The sequence below is a fragment of the Callospermophilus lateralis genome, chromosome 9, assembly GCF_048772815.1.
Source record: "Callospermophilus lateralis isolate mCalLat2 chromosome 9, mCalLat2.hap1, whole genome shotgun sequence".
Lineage (NCBI taxonomy): Eukaryota > Metazoa > Chordata > Mammalia > Rodentia > Sciuridae > Callospermophilus > Callospermophilus lateralis.
In genome coordinates, this window is record NC_135313.1 from 8744232 (window position 1) to 8764775 (window position 20544).

The 20544-nt window shown below is 43.9% G+C and overlaps 1 protein-coding gene across 1 annotated transcript in view; it reads right to left on the reverse strand.

Moving 5' to 3' along the window:
* The window catches only part of Sp140 (SP140 nuclear body protein), a 65169-nt gene that overhangs the window by 28988 nt on the left and 15637 nt on the right, over nt 1-20544 (reverse strand). The window contains exons 5-10 of the mRNA XM_076865893.2: nt 20249-20329; nt 16944-17027; nt 16134-16214; nt 6908-6988; nt 5608-5688; nt 4444-4524 (exon numbers count right to left, since the gene is read on the reverse strand). Coding sequence (XP_076722008.2) covers nt 4444-4524; nt 5608-5688; nt 6908-6988; nt 16134-16214; nt 16944-17027; nt 20249-20329 — 489 coding nt within the window. The remainder of the gene's footprint in view (nt 1-4443; nt 4525-5607; nt 5689-6907; nt 6989-16133; nt 16215-16943; nt 17028-20248; nt 20330-20544) is intronic.

Consider the following 20544-nt stretch of genomic DNA (forward strand, 5'->3'; position numbering starts at 1 on the left):
GAAATTTTTTTTAAAAAAAAAGTTCTTTTCTTCCAGGAAAACAAACAAACAAACAAAAAAAAAACCACTAGTTGTTCTTTGGAAATAGTAAAGAGCACCCAGCAGAACCATTTTCAAACTCATCCCAAATGGCCAGTGATACTTACATCACTAACCACATTGCTCAAAGTCAGCCAGTCAGAGGCAGCCCTGCAGGACTGACCTCAAGCCATTAGTCAACACCCTCTAAGAAGCCTGAACAGTGGCTAAATGCCAACATACTCATAAACACTCCTGCTTCTAGAAGGATTGGGTCCTGAAATCCTTATTTTCCAAAACTCGATAAAAAATCAGCAGTTTCCTGTTTCATAGAGACTGTGTCCCATAAGCACAGTGTCACCTCCCAATGGGACCTTTGCTTAGCAATTTCAGAATACTGAGCTCAGATACTGAGTGATGAGTTCTCCCTTCAAATTTTGGAGTCTCCACCAATATCCTCTGGAAGACTTGCTTAAGAAGGTCCAATGGGACCCTTGGACCGCACAGTGGTCAATCCCATACCTCTTGGGCCTGGGCCTAGCTCAGTGGTCTTCCTGGTCCACTGCCAAATGAATCAGCATTAACATCACTTGAGCTCTGGATTGTTTCCCTGGGCTTTTATTTCTGAATTTATCTGATTTAATTTGTTTCATCTGATTTAATTTGGTTTTGTTCAGATATTTTGGTTTGGAAGTACAGCATCTAGCAATTATTCCCTCCACTTATGTACTTTTTCTCCACTATATCATTTGTTCTCACTTTTGTCTGTTTTTAAAAGTCTTGTATTGGGCTGGGGATGTGGCTCAAGCGGTAGCGCGCTCGCCTGGCATGCGGGCGGCCCGGGTTCGATCCTCAGCACCACATACAAAACACAGATGTTGTGTCCGCCGAGAACTAGAAAATAAATATTAAAAATTCTCTCTCTCTCTCCTCTCTCACTCTCTCTTTAAAAAAAAAAAAAAAAAAAAAAGTCTTGTATTGTCTGTTTCTGATTTTCCTGTGCTCTCTGAATATTAAAAGAATGTGATCCTGGGACTGGGGTTGTAGCTCAGTGGTAGATCACTTGCCTTGCATGCATGAAGTACTGGGTTTGATCTTGGCACCACATGAAAATAAATAAATATATTTAAAAAAAGAAAAGAATGTGATCCAAAGCATATATATGGAGACAAAGGTCTAATGAGTCCTTAATCCAAGCCAGCCCCCCAAACTGATGGATGTGGGTTCATAGACAGTAGCCAAATTGTGCAAAGATGTTTGGTCACACTTTGTCTTGGGTTCCTCATCACAACCTTCAAGAGCGCAACTTGGTGTCTTGTCAGTTTGTACCACAAAATCATTTATGTAGTATGCAAACTGGATTAAGCTATTCTCGTGTCATTGGTCATGTGTCTCCTTTTGAGTCTCTGGTTGGTGATCCCAGTGTTCCATGCCTGGGCCACACATTATTCACATTCATTGCTGAATGCAATGGCCCCATCGCAGTTTGTCACACGACTGTCTTCCTTAAAGCCACAAGTACTCCCTGACAAAACTTGCCCCTCCTTTATAGACTTCCTATGATTCTAACTCTTGCACCCATCTGAATAAATGGAAAAAAAGGATCACTGGATTACAAGGAGGGACTTTTGACATGTCAAAAGTAACATATTTCAGCCAGGCGTGGTGGCTGATGCCTATAATCCCAGTGGCTCAGGAGGCTGAGGCAGGAGGACTGCAAGTTCAAAGCCAGCCTCAGCAAATTGGTGAGGCCCTAAGCAACTCAGTGAGACCCTGTCTCTAAATAAAATATAAAAATGAATGGGATGTGGCTCAGTGGTTAAGTGCCCATGGGTTCAATCCCCAGTACCAAAAAAAAAAAAAGAAAGAAAGTAACACATTTGGTAAGTACTTCTGTAAAAGAAGGGGGGAAATCTCCAGATGTTCCCAGATCCCAACCAGAAACTGTTACTTTCAGAACAAAATTCCAAAATATCTACATAGCTTTCTTTTCTTTAGTAATACCTCTACAAATGTACTAGGTAGAGATCTCTTCTGCAAATGGGACTGACAGATTAAAAAACATACACAAGGACTAATTTTAGAAGTTCCCAAAAAATTCTCCCATGCATGATCAGTTTATAGTTGATCTGAACATGGGCATTCCTCCACTATGTGTGATTTAAGATCTGCAAGCACTAAACAGAACAGCTACACTTCACTTCCTGTGGCACCTAATCCATTTACTATAATCTCTTCGGCCTCGTCTAAAGACAGATTCTTTTCTTTCATACATTTATGTTCTACTTTCATTTGATGTCCCATTTAATATTATTCTCTTGGGGAAATCAGTGGCTCATCTAGACAGTTATTTTCTCTGGGTTTTGTTAAGCATTGCTTGGTAGGCAGAATTCTACGAAGGCTCCTGAAGATTTTCTCTCCTAATCTAAGGAACTATGAACATGGAGTGTTATTCCCATGATTTGGTTATGTTGTATTGCAGAGTTGACCTTGAGAAGGGGAGGATTATCAAGGTGGGCTGGGTCTAGTCACATGAACCCTTTAAAAGTACTGAATGTTTTCCCTCTGGCAGCAGAAGAGGCACTCCGAAGTTCAGAGCATGCACAGGACTCCACACACTGTTGCTCCCTTGAAGATGCAGGGGCCATGTGTCAGGGAATGTGAGTGGCCTCTGTGGGTTGAGTAAGCCCTGGCCAAGAACCAGCAGCAAAGTATGACCTCAGCCCTACAACCACAAGGTACTAGTCATTTGATCAACTAATTACTAAATATCACTACTTCTCTTTTTTCTGTCTCCTTCCACAGGCTGAACACTCAGTCCAGCAGCCCTGTCACTCAGTAGGGAAGAAGCCTAAGAGTTTTATTCCTTTTATTTCTCTTTCAGAAAACATTTGGCTCTGAACAATACCTTCATGGCCTTTCTTGCATCTTCTTAGTAGGGACTTCCTCATGGGGAAACAGATTTCAAAGTTCCTACACTCCTAGGAAAACTCATTATTCTTTCGCCACATGAACAAATAAAGCCAGAATCATCCCAATGAGTCAATGATAGCTTCCATCCAGGACACAGGCCTCTGAAAGCCAGCCCATCATCACTTCCCCAAGATTCTGACAGTCAGCAGAGATGTAGGGGCCATGCTCCCATTAGCCTGCTCTCACTAAGGGTCAGCTAGTCCCCATGCAAGGCCATTTCCAAAGGTCCTCGAATCCCTGAGCTCCACACTCTCCCCAAACATTCTACAGTAGGAGTGCTCTTTAGAGAAACTGGACTCATAAGCACAACTCTTCCTCGGTTAAAAAACAACGAATTCAGCCTTTGGTTGAATATTAAGTGGTACCCTATTCTTTTAATACTATACACATTTTCATTGCTACACCTCATAAAGGGCCTCTGTGCTTCTCCTTGACTTTCTGGATCTTCTCCCTGACATTTCCAGTCTCCATGATTATCTGCCTTTTTCTCCTTCGGTGATTCTGTGTGTCTGCTTTTTCACATCGCCTCTGTGTTCACCTCTTCGGGCTCTCCTCTTCTGGGTATCTCCTACATCATATGGTAGATTACATTCACATAGTTTCTGTGATTTCCCCCCTCTTCTCTCCCTAAGCATTCTTATTTGCTAAATAAAATCTCTGTCCATTGAATCCTAGTGGATTTCCGGGTACCCAAAGGCCCCTTGGACTTCTGCTTTGGACATTGACCATGGCCCAACCTCATGCCAGCTTCTCAGAACCTGAAGCCCCTGTGGATCTCCACTCTGCTTTTCTCTCTTGGGACTTCTCTTTCCTTGCATCTTATATACATCTTATTTTTACTTCCTCAAAACAGTAGCAACATCTCGCTGCCTGTTTCTTAAAGTTTTTGAGGATGGAAGGAGAGCGTAATTACCAAAGCACACTGAAAAAACACTGTGTAATCCAATGGCACAGGGAGAACACTGGTCCAAAACAGAATCTGGTTTTAGAAATAGCTCATCTGAATTCTATCAATTTGATACTACTTTAGTGTTTCTTTGAAAGCTTTGTCAAGTTTGTGACAAAACTGTAAAAAAATTATCAAACAGCAGAGAAATGCTAAGATTTTTTTTTTATTTCCATAGAAGATAAGGAGTGAATGGGAACAGAAATTGTTATATGAATTCAAATAATAATACTAATAGTGGTGAAAAGATAAAGGCAAAAGAGCATTCTCTTATCCTAGTATTTTTCGACTTTAAGTGCATATACCAGTACCTAATAACAAACCAAAAGACTCCTTAATCCCAGAGTTTTTCGAGATTTCCTGTCACCCTGAATTTCCCTAAAAGGCCAAGGGGAAATGTGAAGAGTAACTGGATCATTTCATCATGAAGCACATTCAGAGTAAACCCACCAGGAAACACTAGCCCCCCAACACCCAGCAGCCGTCGCCACCCCTCCCTGCCTTACCTGGCTCACCCGCTGGAGGTGAGCCCAAGCCTTCCTGGACCTCTTCTTCATCAGACATTTGGAAACAGCAACCGTTGCCTTCTGCAGAAGAGAATGAAACCCTTCGAGGACTCCGTGTTCCACCCCAGGATACCATGACAGGAAAGCCCACACGGAGGCCAGGAAGCCCCACGCACTTCAAGTGACTCCTGGGGGACTCCCTGGCCTCAGACCCTCCTGCCTTTGAATCCCCCCGATGTGGGGGCTAAGGCAGCTCCTGTCACTCTTACCAGAGGCAGGGGACAGTCTTCCCACCTTGCTCCCTCCCTGAACAGCACATTCTCTCTTATTTCTGACCCCTTCCTTTGGCTCCTCTGCCTGGTAACTGCAAGCAGAGGGCGGAATGGGAGAAGATGGGGAGAAACAAAGATTCCGCAGTTGCTTGGGAGCAGACAACACAAATGCCTTCTCCAATCCACAGTGAATGGCTGACCACCTCCTCTAGATTGTCTGTGGGGGCCATCTGGGTAGTATCCAGTTCCCAGGACACTGAAGAGATATAAGGACACCACAGACCACGCAGAGGGACCCAGAAACATATCTTCTTATGTTCAGATGGAGCCAGAGAGTTCGGAGAAAATATTGGATGGGCGGAATCAGAATCATATATTGAATTTTTAGCATAAATGGGTGGGAAGGGTGAAGGGGAAAGGTCTAACTCATTAAGGGTCATATGCTTTCCCTCATATGAAGAAGCTGGAGAGGGAAAAGGAAAATAAAGCTGGGACTCAAATTCCAAAAAATCAAAGGGAGATCAGTTAAAGACAGGAACCAAGACCGGCTCGGGGAGGGGATGCGGGGGAGTGACACTGGCCAAATTATGCTGTTAAATCGTGTGCATGTACGAATATGGAAGAGCAAACCCCATCAACATACACAACTATAATGTAACAATAAAAGAGAAAGAGAGTCATTCTTGGAACTTATTACTTCAACCTGAGCAGGGAAAACACATATTCGAACAATGAAGGCCATATTGTTCCAAACAGAATTCACAAGAATTTCTCCTTGTGCTTCCCAAAAAACTCCAGGATAAATGCAAACACTTCCATCTGAGGACTAGCTGGAGAGTGCTCAGTGTGAACCCAACAGCAAACGCCAAGGCTGGATCAGCTTCCTCCTTACCTGGTGCATGTCCTGGGGAGGAGCAGGGGGCTTCCTGTGGTCCTTCTTCCCCACACATATCCACACAGGCATTGCCTCCCTCTGCAGAAAAGAAATGACGTCCTTCAGAGGTGTCAAGGTACCCCCAAAGGGGAATTGTGGAGAAAAACTCAGCAAAGGTTTCGGAAGCTCCAGCCTCTCCTGGGTGGGATGAATCCCCATCTGAGACCCTCCTGGTCTGTGCTTCAGGATCACCTGGCCCATAGGTGGACACACCCCGGGCATCCTCATCAAGGCCCAGAACCAGCTTCCATTCATTTCCTCTCCCACGCACCTGCTTCTCTCCCCCATTCCACAGCACATTGCTGTCTCTGCCCTTGTCTCTGACCCCCAGGTCTCCAGAGGCCTGTCTGTGGATGTGCTACTGTCATCTCCTTTGTCCCTGTCTGTGTTTGCTCCCTGCTTTTTCCTGTCCTTCCCATCTCACTTGGATGGGCAAGATGGAGGAGTACAAGAGGAAACAGGGCACTCGTCCTTTACCAAGAGAATCAGGCCTGGAGAATCAGGAATTCTAGTGTCAGAAAGAAGATGTTGGTTCCAATGGGAAGGGTTCAGTTCCTGAAAGATACCCAGTGGAGAACTCTGGAAGGATGAGCTGACAAGGCTGGCCTGCTCCACAGACGTGCACCTGGGAATCCATGTGTCATTGGAGAGCAGGTGACATTGCTGGAGAGGACTATTACTCTCAGTGTGTCCATGGGACACTCCTCCTGTGAAGACCTTCTTCTTAGTTTCCCTCTGGAGAGGACTCTCTTCCACAAGTCACTGTGTACACTGTGACTCTTACTTCAGTGCTCAGCCTGCCACTTCTTTCTGCCCTCCCTTGGATGCAGCTTCCACTCTTCAAATGTGTACTTTTAAAAATCTTAATTTATTTTTAAGTTTTAGGTGGACACAATATCTTTCTTACATTCCCATGGTGCTGAGGATGGAACCCAGTGCCTTGGGCATGGTAGGCGAGCACTCTACCACTGAGCCACAACCCCAGCCCCCAAAATGTGTGTTTTGATTGATCTGCTCTCCACGGTTTCCTCAATGCTTCCTTGCCACGTGGTTATGATTTGCTTTCATTCATCTCTCTAAACAATTTTCCCTAATTTTGGTCTCTAGATCTTATTTCTTAAAAGCATAAAGTCCTGGATGAATGCAAAGACTTTCATCTTAGGACTAGCTGGAGAGTGCTCAGTGTGAACCCAACAGCAAATGCCTGTGTTGGCCATCCCCACCCTGCAACCCAGGGCTGGATCAGCTTCCTCCTTACCTGGTGCATGTCCTGGGGAGGAGCAGGGGGCTTCCTGTGGTCCTTCTTGCCCATGCATATCCACACAGGCATTGCCTCCCTCTGTAGAAAAGAAATGACATCCTTCAGAGGTGTCAAGGTACCCGCAAAGGGGAATTGTGGAGAAAAACTCAGCAAAGGTTTCGGAAGCTCCAGCCTCTCCTGGGTGGGATGAATCCCCATCTGAGACCCTCCTAGTCTGTGCTTCAGGATCACCTGGCCTATAGGTGGACACACCCCGGGCATCCTCATCAAGGCCCAGAACCAGCTTCCCATTCATTTCCTCTCCCGCGCACCTGCTTCTCTCCCCCATTCCACAGCACATTGCTGTCTCTGCCCTTGTCTCTGACCCCCAGGTCTCCAGAGGCCTGTCTGTGGATGTGCTACTGTCATCTCCTTTGTCCCTGTCTGTGTCTGCTCCCTGCTTTTTCCTGTCCTTCCCATCTCACTTGGATGGGCAAGATGGAGGAGTGCAAGAGGAAACAGGGCACTCGTCCTTTACCAAGAGAATCAGGCCTGGAGAAGCAGGAATTCTAGTGTCAGAAAGAAGGTGTTGGTTCCAATGGGAAGGGTTCAGTTCCTGAAAGACATCCAGGGGAGAACTCTGGAAGGATGAACCAGCAAGACAGGCCTGCCCCACAGACATGCACGTGGGAATCCTTCTGTCATCAGAATGCAGGTGACATTGCTGGAGACAGGACTATTACTCTCAGTGTGTCCCTGGACCACTCCTCCTGCGAAGACCGTCTTCTTAGTCTCCCTCTGGAGAGGACTCTCTTCCGCAACTCACTGTGTACACTGAGACTCTTACTTCAGTGCTCAGCCTGCACTTCTTTCTGCCCTCCCTTGGATGCAGTTTCTACTCTTCAAAATATTTAATATTCATTTATTTTTAAGTTTTAGGTGGACACAATATCTTTCTTACATTTCCATGGTGCTGAGGATGGAACATGTTGAGAGCCACAGCCGAAGGGGCCCCAACAAACTTCCAGCTGCCAGCTGATGATTGGCTCACAGCAGCCCCAGCAAACTTCCAGCTGCCAGCTGATTGGCTCCTCTGCGGTGATGCTCATTGGGCTGTTTCCCCGCCCTTTCAGACCACGGAGCTGCTCATTGGAGGACTCTTGGCTCCGCCCACGTAACCCAGCCATTCAGCCTCAAGAGCAGGAGGAGTGGGGGGATGGGGGTGGAGAGACTTGTGGGAAGCCAGTGGTGGCAGTTGGGCTCTGAGGGAATTCCTGAAGAGCTCGCAGTGTGTGTGTTCTAAAAATAAAGTTCGTTTCTGCTTGATAAGTAGCTCGTGAATTGTGCCCAGCCAGACTGTAGCATTTGGTGGCCCATACGGGGAACGACTGAGGGTAAGTGATAAGGTAAACTGCTCGCCCCTGAGGGCAGGCGGAGAGGATGGGTAGCCATTTTAAGATTCTTCTTTCGTTTTGTTTTAAGTTGCCTGTCCCTGGAGATGAGTGAGATGGAAGAAAAACTGCTCACATCTGAGGAAAAACTATTTGCGTCTGAGGAACAGATAGGGAGAAAGGACGGATGGATATTTCAGGAGGATACAAAGGTTGTCATAATGATTTTTTGTTGGTCCATTCTGTTTCTGTTTTGTTTGGCACCATTTTGCTGGGTTGTATTATAGTAGAAATATGGGATCAGAAATTAGTAAAAAAACAAACCAAAACAATTTTAAGTAAATTGTTAGAGGAAGGAGTCATCTCAGTAAAATCAAGAACAGTCAGGGCATACGTAGATACACTACAAAAATGTAGCCCATGCTTTTTAAGGAGGAGTTGTTAAATATATCACAATGGAACCATCATGGTGAAGATTTAAGGGAAAAGGAAGAGAAAAACCCAGGAACTCTGCCAGTTGGCACATTGCCATTATGGGCATTGGTATCTTGTTTGCTTAGTCCAAAGCCTTCAGTTTAGACAATGGTAGAGGAAGGAGAAGACATATTGATTCAAGTAAAAGAGAAGGTCTCTCAAGCTAGTCAGACAGAGGAAAAGATTCAAGTAAAAGAGAAGGTCTCTCAAGTTAGTCAGACAGAGGAAAAAATTCAAGTAAAAGAGAAGGTCTCTCGAGCTAGTCAGACAGAGGAAGAAAGTTTAGAGCAGAAAAAGCCATCAGAGGTGCTGCGGTCTGGCTGGGCACAAAATCACGAGCCACTCAAGCAGGAACAAACTTTATTTTTTGAAACTGCCGCCAATGCTCCGTACGCATCAGGGGAGATTCCCGATCGACTCACACCGCATTCTCCCAGAACCCAAGAGGCGGTTCCTCCTCCGGAATTCCCTCCTACCGCACTTCCCCAACCAATGGGAACTCTCCAGGAGTCCTGTAGCAGGCTGAGGTGGACAGCAGGAGTCCAATATCCATATGAATGCAAATCTTAACATAATCATATCATCTCAATGGCTTGTTGGCGTCACCTTTCAACCAAAAATGCCATGTATCATATTACTTGGCTGTGGCTCTTAGCAAGAGGAAAAGTTACAACAGGAGACTGCTACTAACACATTACTATCACCAGAAGGCATAAGTGTCCAACCAACAATGCCACCTCCATATGCCGGGAGGCCCCCAATCCCCGTAGTTGATAGATGGGATCCTGAGACAGGACCTCAAATATTAGCATGCCCTGTATTTGAGCAAGCAGGAGGGCAGCGAATTCACCATGCTTTAGATTTCAAAACAGTGAAGCAGCTAAAAGAGGCTGTAACAACCTATGGTCCTCAAGCACCCTTCACTGTAAGCATGGTCGAATCCATTACCAACTTGAACATGACGCCAGAAGATTGGACTAGTGTGTGTAAAGCTGTGCTAAATGGAGGACAATACCTGTTATGGAAGGTTGCCAATGAGGAATTTTGCAAGGAGATGGCTAGGCGAAATGCAGCAGCTGGTTATCCTCAGAGAAATTTAGATATGTTGTTAGGAAAGGGACCTTATGAGGATCAGCAGCAACAAATTGCATATGATCCTGCCATATACTCACAAATTGCTGCAGATGCGGTTAGGGCATGGAAGACTTTACAAGGACATGGAGGTTTACAAGGTCAATTATCTAAGGTAATACAAGGAGCTAATGAATGAACCTTATACTGAATTTGTAGATAGGCTTATTCAAACAGCTACCGGAGTTTTGGGAATACAGAACAAGCAATGCCATTAATAAAACAACTGGCTTATGAGCAAGCGACTCGTTGGTGCAGAGAGGTCATTAGACCATGGAAACATGAAGATTTAAACACATATATTAAATTATGTAGAGATATTAATGAACAAGGGCAAGTCTTGGCAGCAGTAGTACAACAGGTTTTAGATGCCAGGCCAAAAACATGCTACAATTGTGAACAAACAGGACATTTTAAAAGGAATTGCCCCTTTTAGGGAGGCAATTGCTCCTTATAGGAGGAGGGTTTAAAAAAAAACTAGGTATCAAAGGAGTAGAATACCGGGTATTTGCCCATGATGCTGTAGAGGGAGACATTGGACTAATGAATGCCGCTCTCAAACCACCATAGAGGGTACTCCATTATCAAAAAACGAACAAGGACCAGGTGTCTATCCACGATATCATGGAGAAAGGCATCGGGCTCCATTGCCAAAAAATGGACAGGGGGGCCCAATGCTCCGGGGCCCAAGACCACAAATATACGGGGCATTGGAGGAACTCAGCAACCCCATCAGGGTAGTGCCCAGGACACATTGTCCATTAGATCCCTCACTATACAAACCAGAGGAAGCGCAGGATTTGACATCTGCGCCTCTGCCAGAACAGTACTAACTTCAGAGATGGGAGTTCAAATCATTCCCACAGGGGTAAAAGGACCTCTTCCCAAAGGAGCAGTAGGCTTATTATTGGGACACAGTTCTTCTACTCTAAAAGGACTTATGATAAGTCCTGGGGTAATTGATCCTGATTATAAAGGTGAAATAAAAATTATAGCCAGTTCTCCAAAGGGTATATCAGTAATTTCACCAGGAGATAGAATAGCACAGTTACTAATAATACCCAGCCTACATGATAAATTTTCCAGTCATACTGTAGAAAGAGGTTGCAGGGTATTAGGCTCCACAGGTGTAGATTGGGCTATGCTTTCTTTAAATTTAGATTCTCGCCCCTTGCTAAAACTAAATATTCAAGGACATGAATTTAATGGGCCACTGGATACAGGTGCAGACCTTAGCATCATCTCTCGTCAAGAATGGCCAAAACATTGGCCGTTACAACAAGCCACTCAAATGCTTCGAGGCCTAGGAGTGGCAACTAATCCCCATAGAAGTGCAATGGTATTAGATTGGAAGGATCCTGAAGGATGTGAAGGAACTATACAGCCATATGTATTGGATCACCTTCCCATAAATTTATGGGGACGAGATGTCCTAGATCAATTAGGTTTGACATTAACAAATAACATCAATTCAAATGTGTCCACTATTATGGCTAGACAAGGTTTTAGGAAAGGAAAAAGATTAGGAGAACAAGAACAAGGTATAGCAGCACCAATTCAAATAGATCAAGGAACAGACAGACATGGATTGGATTTTCAGGAGGGGTCACTGAGACAATAAAAATTACTTGGAAATCAGAAAGACCAGTATGGGTTCCTCAGTGGCCCCTGACTAAAGAAAAGATACAAGCAGCCCATGACCTGGTCAAACAACAATTAGTAGAAGGACATATACAACCTTCTGTATCTCCCCATAATACTCCCATTTTTGTCATCAAAAAGAAATCTGGTAAATGGAGATTATTGCAAGATTTAAGAGTCATTAATAATGAGATGGTTATTATGGGACCTGCTCAATCGGGAATTCCTCAATTGTCTGCTTTGCCAAAAATCTGGTATGTTTTAGTTATAGATATTAAAGATTTTTTTTTTTCAATTCCAATTCATCCCGAGGATAGTCCATGTTTTGCATTTACTATCCTGCACTGAATCATGAAGGTCCTGATCAGAGATATGAATGGAAAGTATTCCCTCAAGGGATGACTAACAGCCCAACTATGTGTCAAATTTATGTTAACAAAGCAATCCAGCCACTTAGAAATCAAAATCCTGAGCTACAAATATTTCACCATATGGATGATGTATTATTAGCACACAAAGATAAAAACACATTGCCAGAATGTTATGCCACACTTACAAACTTATTAAAAAATTATAATCTAGAGATAGCAATAGATAAAGTACAATTAAATTTTCTAATTAATTATTTAGGATTTCTATTATCCTCAACCATGGTCCGTCCACCAAAAATTCAAATACGAGGACTGGGGATGTGGCTCAAGTGGTGGCGCGCTCGCCTGGCGTGCGTGCGGCCCGGGTTCGATCCTCAGCACCACATACAAACAAAGATGTTGTGTCGGCCGAGAACTGAAGAATAAATATTAAAAATTCTCTCTCTCTCTCTCCCTCTCTCACTCTCTCTTTAAAAAAAAAAAAATTCAAAAACGAATAGATCAACTCAAATCACTTAACGACTTTCAAAAGTTATTAGGAGACTAGGCATACCAACAGGAGAGTTGGGACCTTTATTTGATATCCTAGAAGGTACATCAGATCCAAATTCACCCCGAATGTTAACACCTGAAGCAAGAAAGGCATTAAAAATCATTGAAACATATATGGAAAATATGCATTTGGATAGAATTGATATAAGCTTGCCTTTATTATTTATTGTACTACCAACAAAAAATATTCCTACAGGTTGGCAACAAGGTCCATTATTATGGATACATTTATCTTATTCTCCTAACACTATTCTTACTAGGTATCCTGAGACTGTAGGACAATTAATACTCAAAGGAATAAAAGCAGCAAAGGGAGTGTTTGGAATTTCTCCCAATAAAATTATTACTCCATATACTATGAATCAAATTGATGAGTTAGCTAATGAGTTAAATACTTGGGCAATAATCATGTGCAAATCTAATGTTTCATTTGGTAACCACTTGCCATCTAATCCTTTATTGTCTTTTTGGTCATCACATCCTGTAATTTTTCCAAAAATGACAAGAAAAACCCCTATCATAAATGCTCCAAATATATTCACTGATGGGTCAAACGGTACAGCAGCAATAGTTACACCTGATCAAACTTTTACATTTTTAGTACCCAAACAATCAGCTCAAAAGGTAGAGCTTAATGCAGTATTACAAGCTTTTGTGATGTTTAAAGATTCTTATTTAATTTATTTTCTGATAGTCAGTACATAGTTAATCCTATAGTATCCCTTGAAGATGCTGGTAGGATTTCCCTTTCCTCTACTGTTTTCTTTTTGCTTTCCACTATACAAAGTCTAATCTGGGACAGAAAAGATCCATTCTTTATAGGACATATCAGGGCACATACAGGATTGCCTGGAGCCCTTAGTTTGGGCAATGATTTAGCAGATAAAACTACACATGACATACATATTTTCTCTACACTAGAAGAAGCTACAAATTTTCTTAAAAAGTTCCATGTCAATGCTAATACTTTACAAAAGCATTTTAAAATAACTAAGGAACAAGCTAGACAAATAATAAAACAATGTCAAATTTGTGTGACCTTTTTACCACAAGTTAATCTTGGAGTCAATCCTAGAGGACTGATACCTATCCATATTTGGAAGATGGATGTCACACACTTGCCAGAATTTGGAAAATTAAAATATTTGCATGTTACAGTTGATACTTCTTCTGGATTTTTGATGGGCTCCCTTCATGCCGGAGAAAGAATTAAAGATATTATAGTTCATTGCTTACAAAATTTTGCCACTGTGGGCGTTCCAAAACAGTTAAAAACAGATAATGCCCCTGGTTATACTTCTACCTCTTTTAAACAATTTTGCTCATCATTTGGCATTACTCATATAACAGGAATCCCATACAATCCACAGGGACAAGGCATAGTTGAAAGAGGTCATCAAACTATTAAAATGTACTTATTAAAGCAAAAAGAGGGAATTGGGAAGGGGTATATTTTCCATAAGATAAACTTAAAATAACCCTTTTTACTCTAAACTTTTTAAATTTGGATTCATCAGGGCTTAGTGCTGCGGAAAGGCATATGTGTCCCAAAAATGTACATAAGCCCAAGGTACTTTGGAAGGATATTCTAACAGGACAATGGAAAGGTCCTGACCCAGTGATTGTCTGGAGTCAGGGGTCTGTTTGTGTGTTTCCACAGGGAGAACAGCAGCCGATTTGGATTCCAGAGAGACTAACTAAAGCGATTTCTACAGACCAAAAAGAAGATAATTTGGCTCAAATCCATAACAGCTGATATCCAGAACTCCAATTTGGCTATCCTTACATCTATGACAGAACCAGGATGCTTTTTTCAATATCTATTTTATTATTGCCTTTATATGCTTTTTTCAATATCTATTTTATTATTGCCCTTTCCCTATTTTGTTTTTTGAGCTCATACAGACCTAGGTTAATGTTTTGCTAATCAGTTCTATTTTTTTACTATAGAGTTTTTAAACATTGCAATGGAGATTTCACCTGTAAAAAGTTATAAGGCCTTTACTATTATGTTATGTGTTGTATGTATTATATTATGTGTGCACACTTGTGTTTTGTGTTGTATGTTTGTATGTACGTATGTCCATATATCATATATGATGAGCGCTCATGAAAAAATGGATCCAAATTTTTTTTTTATTCACGTGATTTAAATGGTTTAATTTAAATTGGGTAAATAGCTGTTGAGGATTGTTTTAATATGTGAACAAAAAAAGAGGTTAACAGATCTGTTTATTTACTTTCAACTTTCCTTTTTGTTATATTTAATAATTCTGTTCAGGATAATGTAAATTGTTCAGAAAATTGTTTTCTTTTAGTGCCTGCTGGAATGTTACATAATTTTTTCTTTAGCCATTATTGCCAGGATTCCTATCTTCATCCCAGTGCCAGTGAAGACAGAGATAAAACCAATCTACAGCTTCTGCAATAACTATCACTGAACTGCTTGCAGAACTTGCCTGGACTATGTATCACTTGTATGCATTGTGAACTCACTTGTATGCATTGTGAACTATCTGTTGGTGCAGTGACTTGTGGTAGTGTTGGGGTATTTTTGCTGATGGTGTCATCGGTGGTACAATTTTTCCAAAAGGAGCCGTCAATTGGCTTGGTGTATCCTCCTCCCTTCTGCTTGTGATGGTCGTTCAGCTAAAATTCAGGGGCCAACAGAGGTGAGGCAAAGAACCTCACCCCCCAGCTGGTACAAAGGCCTATCCACAGGTGTGGCTGTATGCTGAACCGGGAGTCAATGACGGGTAAGATCCAATTGCAATGGTACCAACCTAAGACAGGAGGCTGAATCCTTGAGGTCAACTCATCCAATGACGGGTAAGGACCATATGTAGTATTGGAAACCCGAAGGCAGGCATGGTCCCTAAGCCACATACTTATTGTTTAAACAGAGACGGGGAGATGTTGAGAGCCACAGCCAAAGGGGCCCCAGCAAACTTCCAGCTGTCAGCTGATTGGCTCCTCTGCGGTGATGCTCATTGGGGTGTTTCCTCGCCCTTTCAGACCATGGAGCTGCTCATTGGGGGACTCTTTTGACTCCACCCACACGACCCAGCCAATCGGCCTGAAGAGCAGGAGGAGTGGTGGCGGGGTTGAGAGGCTTGTGGGAAGCCGCTGGTGGCAGTTGGGCTTTGAGGAAATTCCTGAAGAGCTCGTGTGGTGCTGCGTGTGTGTTCTAAAAATAAAGTTCGTTTCTGCTTGATAAGTGGCTCGAGAATTGTGCCTAGCCAGACTGCGGCACTTGCATGCAGTTTCTACTCTTCAAAATATTTAATATTCATTTATTTTTAAGTTTTAGGTGGACACAATATCTTTCTTACATTCCCATGGTGCTGAGGATGGAACCCAGGGCCTTGGGCATGCTAGGTGAGCGCTCTACCACTGAGCCACAACCCCAGCCCCCAAAATGTGTGTTTTGATTGATCTGCTCTCCACGGTTTCCTCAATGCTTCCTTGCCATGTGGTTATAATTTGTTTACATTCATCTCCCTAAATAATTTTCCCTAATTTTGGTCTCTAGATCTTATTTCTTAAAGAGCATAAAGTCCAGGGTGAATGCAAAGACTTCTGTCTGAAGACTATCTAGAGAGGGCTCAGTGTGAACCCAACAGCAAATGCCTGTGTTGGCCATCCCCACCCTGCAACCCAGGGCTGGATCAGCTTCCTCCTTACCTGGTGCATGTCCTGGGGAGGAGCAGGGGGCTTCCTGTGGTTCCTCTTCCCCACGCATATCCACACAGTCATTGCCTCCCTCTGCAGAAAGAAATGACGTTCTTGAGAGGTGTCAAGGTACCCCCAAAGGGGAATTTTGGAGAAAACCTCAGCAAAGTTGGGGGAAGCTCCATCCTCTCCTGGGTGGGGCCTCCCTCTTGGTCTCTCACTTTCTCCTTTTCTACCTGTGTTTCTTTTACTGTGACCTCCTGGATGCCTGGATTATTTCTATGATTTTCTATATTTGCCTCATTCTTGAACCTCTCTTCTCCCAGCTTGACAAAAGCCCTTTCGTTTTCACAAGATCCAGAACACCAGGGACCCTGCACTCATCAAATGCTCCCCAACACAAGTTTCTTAAATTGCAAGATTTCTACCACTGCCAAAACGCAGATCCATGCGCCTTGTGTTTCCAGAAGGAGCTGAAGCCATGTCCCCACCTCACCTGTCACGACCTGCTGATATTTGGGTTTGGGGTGCACTTCACTCTGTCACCCTGGCACTTGTTCCTTGGTGCTCAGCTTTACTTGACACTCTCATCGCCCTAAGTTCTCAGCACAGGGGCACGTCTCCCCTCAGGACGTCCCAGGCCTTTATCCCTTATCTCTCGAAGTTTTGAAACAAAAGAAGATGGTTAAAATTCCACCTCACCTTTGCAAAAATGAAGAGGAGACAGGCAGGCAGGGGGCGGAGGTGTCCTCCACACTGACTAGAAAGCAGAGATCTCCTGAGGTCACTGGGAACCCATGTCCTCAGGGCCCTGTTCCTCACCTGCTTGTGGAGGAAAAGCCTCCTGTGGTTCTCCTCCTCCTCCTCCTCCGGGAGTCTCCTGGGGAGTTTGGGGATCGCAGGGCTCTGAAAAGAACAAGGAAATGATGAACCTGGGGGGACGTGGCCTGAACACACCCCAGTGTGCTGGCACCACCTGTGAGGGGCACCACGTGTCTGTCCCACAGGCTAAGGGCCTCCGTCGGCCTCCACCTCTTTCCCGTCTCAACGACGCTCCTCCCCTCTCCCTCTGGCTGCGTGGTTCTACCCACTCATCCTCTCTCCTTCCCAGCTGTGGTTCTCTTTAACTGTGGGACCGCTCTTCCCCTGGCTCCTCCCATCTCTTGTTTCTTTACATTTTCTTTTGGGGACACTGTAACCCTTTCCTGTTGTCTGGTCAGCTGTCTGGTGCTGGACCTCAGCTCTCCTAGTGGGTGGCTCCAGTCCTATGCTCTCCGCACTTAGAATTTTCTCCCCCTCCCACCAACATTATTTTACTTTTTCTTCAAAGTCTTTTTTTTAAAAAATATGTATATTTTTAAGTTGTGGATGAACCTTCATTTTTATTTACTTATTTTTATGTGGTGTTGAGAATCGAACCCAGTGCCTCACACATGCTAGGAAAGCGCTCTACCGCTGAGCCACAACCCCAGCCCTATTTATTCATTCTTATTGATACATACATACATAAAATTTTTACATGCAATGGGGTAGCAGGCAGTGTTCAAGGCAGGTATACACTGCATCGTGTTTCAACCAAGTTAAACATATCTCCCCCAGACATTTATCATTTCTTTATGGTGAAACCTTTCAAACAACTTTCTTCTAGCTTTTTGAACTGCACTGTACATTGTAATGACGGTCACCAAACCGGGCACTGTCACACCAGAGCTTCTTGTTCCTATTTAACTGCAACTTATTTAACTGTACAGTCTTACACGGGGTCTGGTCCATTCTGGAACCGAAGCTTCCTCTTTCTATTCTGACTGCATGACAGGCCCCTGACACCCAGTAACATCCCAGGATGCTGTGCCCGCTCTTCCTCTTCTACCCCACCCTTACAAAAATAACCTGCACACGTGTCTGTGCCTTATTTTTCCATCTGTAAAAGAGAGGCTTCAACGGTATGCATGCCTACATTTGAAGCTTTTGTGAGGGGAAAGCGGGGTCTTGCATGATTCAGCTCTCTGATGGGGATGTCAGAAATCCCACCCAGCTTCTCTCCACCCCTTTTTCTCATTCTCGTTTTCACCCCTTCCTTTTGTCTCTGCCTCTTCTCCTTCCTCCTCTGGCCTGGCTGATGAGGTCCACTGGGACCGCTCTCCCCTGGCTTCGTTTCTTTCCCGTGTTCGTTCCCAGTTCCTTTCTTCCCTGATGCTGGGCTTTGTGCTCTTTCCCCATCTCTCATCCTATTGCTCTCTAGAACCAGGGAGGAGAAAAGACATCTCGGAGATCGTCATGCCACCTCACAGGCTTTCACCAGATTTGGGAGCAGGATGGAGAGTGGGAGGGGCCAAGACGACGCGTCCAGGTGCAAGGCTAAGCATGTGCAGAGGCTCAGAGGGGAAGGGGGAATAGGAAAATCAAAATCACTCAAGAGGTTCCATTCACCCTGAAGTAAGAGCAGGAGAGGCTGACATGAAGCTGGAGATTTGGGGAGGAAAATGGATTTAGCCTTTATGACAGCAAGAGGTCATTGGCCTCAAGCAGGAAAGCAAGGTTATGCCAACTCACATTTTTCTTAGAGTCCTCTCATTGGGTTCCACAAAATGCATGTGATGGGGCAAGACAGGAGGGGAAACCTGAGCCTGGAAGTCATTTCTATAATCTCAGAGAGAAGGGGGAAATGTTGACTAAGGTTTCGTGTTGGTGATGGAAAGCAATGAATGGTGGGAGGTATGTGAAAGGTAGAATCAACCAAACTGGATGATCTAAGTGGAGGGAGAGGGACCAGTCTTTAATAACTCCCAGGTTGACAATGGAGAAATAGCGTTCTGACAGCGAACTCCCAGACACGAGGCAGGTCCGGTGTCAGGAAGGGTTACAGGTGCGATTTTAGTTATGTCTCATACTGATGCTCCTGAAAAGCATCTAAATGCAGACGACTCTCGGATTATCTGCATGAATTCAGGCTCACAGATGAAGGAAGCTAGAAGACAAGCCTGGAGATGTGTCTTGGGATCATTCGTTTATAGGTGGGAGTAGATAAGAACACCTGGGGAAGGCCAATTGCCCCTGAATGTATTGTGTCACGTTAATAGCTGAAAACTCTCTGCTAAAGTGATCATCCTCATACCAGAAGTTGGTTCTGTCCAGGGACTTTCAAGCCCCAGATGTCTCAAACTGTCTTTTCTGGTGTGCAGACAATTTTCACTTTCTGCTGACTTTTCATTCATTCATTCTCCATTACCATATACAGCATGTGCCCTCCCCCTCAGGCCCTGTCTTAGCAGTCTCCCGCTCTGGTTCTCCCTTAATATGACTTTCTCCACCTTGGAAACGCTGCACCTTGTTGGATGAGTGAGCTTATCTCCTGGGGAAATGAAACTTAAATATAAACATTCAAATTCAGTCTTTCTGTCTTATCTTTCTCTCATGTCATCAAAGGCCTCATCTTTTTGTCATTGACACTGGAGCAGGGACCCTTCCCCTTGCCAGGTCCATTTCAAAAGTCTTTCATAAGAATTTTTTACATTGCAGTTATACTCATTATATCCAAGTTCCCAGCACAACCACATAAAGTAGAGTGGAAATTATCTCCTTCCCTGACAACGTGCACTCCAACATGGTGACAGATGAGTTGCATGACTGCTTAGGTAAAATTGGCAATCACTTGGGAATTTATTTAATGGTTCTATCTGCATTTTCCATTCTCCCTCTATTTATCTTCTATACACAAGAAAACCTCACCAAGTCTGAACTCCTCCTTCTTATGTGTTTGTGTCTTCTTACAAAAGCCGCCAAAATCTCGGCCTGGTTTGTCTGTCTGTACACAGGGGGTATAAGGAGAGTGAGTGGATGAATTGATAGATGGATGGATGATGAATGGATGAATGGATAGATTAGTGGATGGATGAATTGGTGGATGGATGGATGGATGAATGGATGGATTAGTGGATGGATGGATTAGTGGATGGATGGATTGGTGGATGGATGGGTGAATGGATGGATGGATTGGTGGATGGATGGATGGACAGATGGATGAATGGGTAGGTGGATGGAAGCATAGAAAAGAAAATGAAAGAATAGATATGTATGTTGACAGAAAAATAAAACTTTAGGTAACAGGTAATTTAAATTCTTATTACCTTCTCTATCATAAAGTAATAACCTGGGCATGTCTTCTGATTCTCTTCCTTCATCCATTTGTAGAGAAGATTTCTGGGGCTCTGGAGAGAGAAACAGGAACGTGACTAGTAGCTGATGGTGACCTGGACACCTGCCTGGATGTGGTCAAGCTAGCCTCTGATGTTCACAGTGCAGCGCTGCTGGGGGGGAAGGTGTGTGGCACTAACCCAGTTCTATTTCACTTCCTTTAGCACTTTCTAGGCCCCCTGGCCCCTTCTCCTCCTCTCTACCTCTCCTTTTTCTGATTCTAACCCTG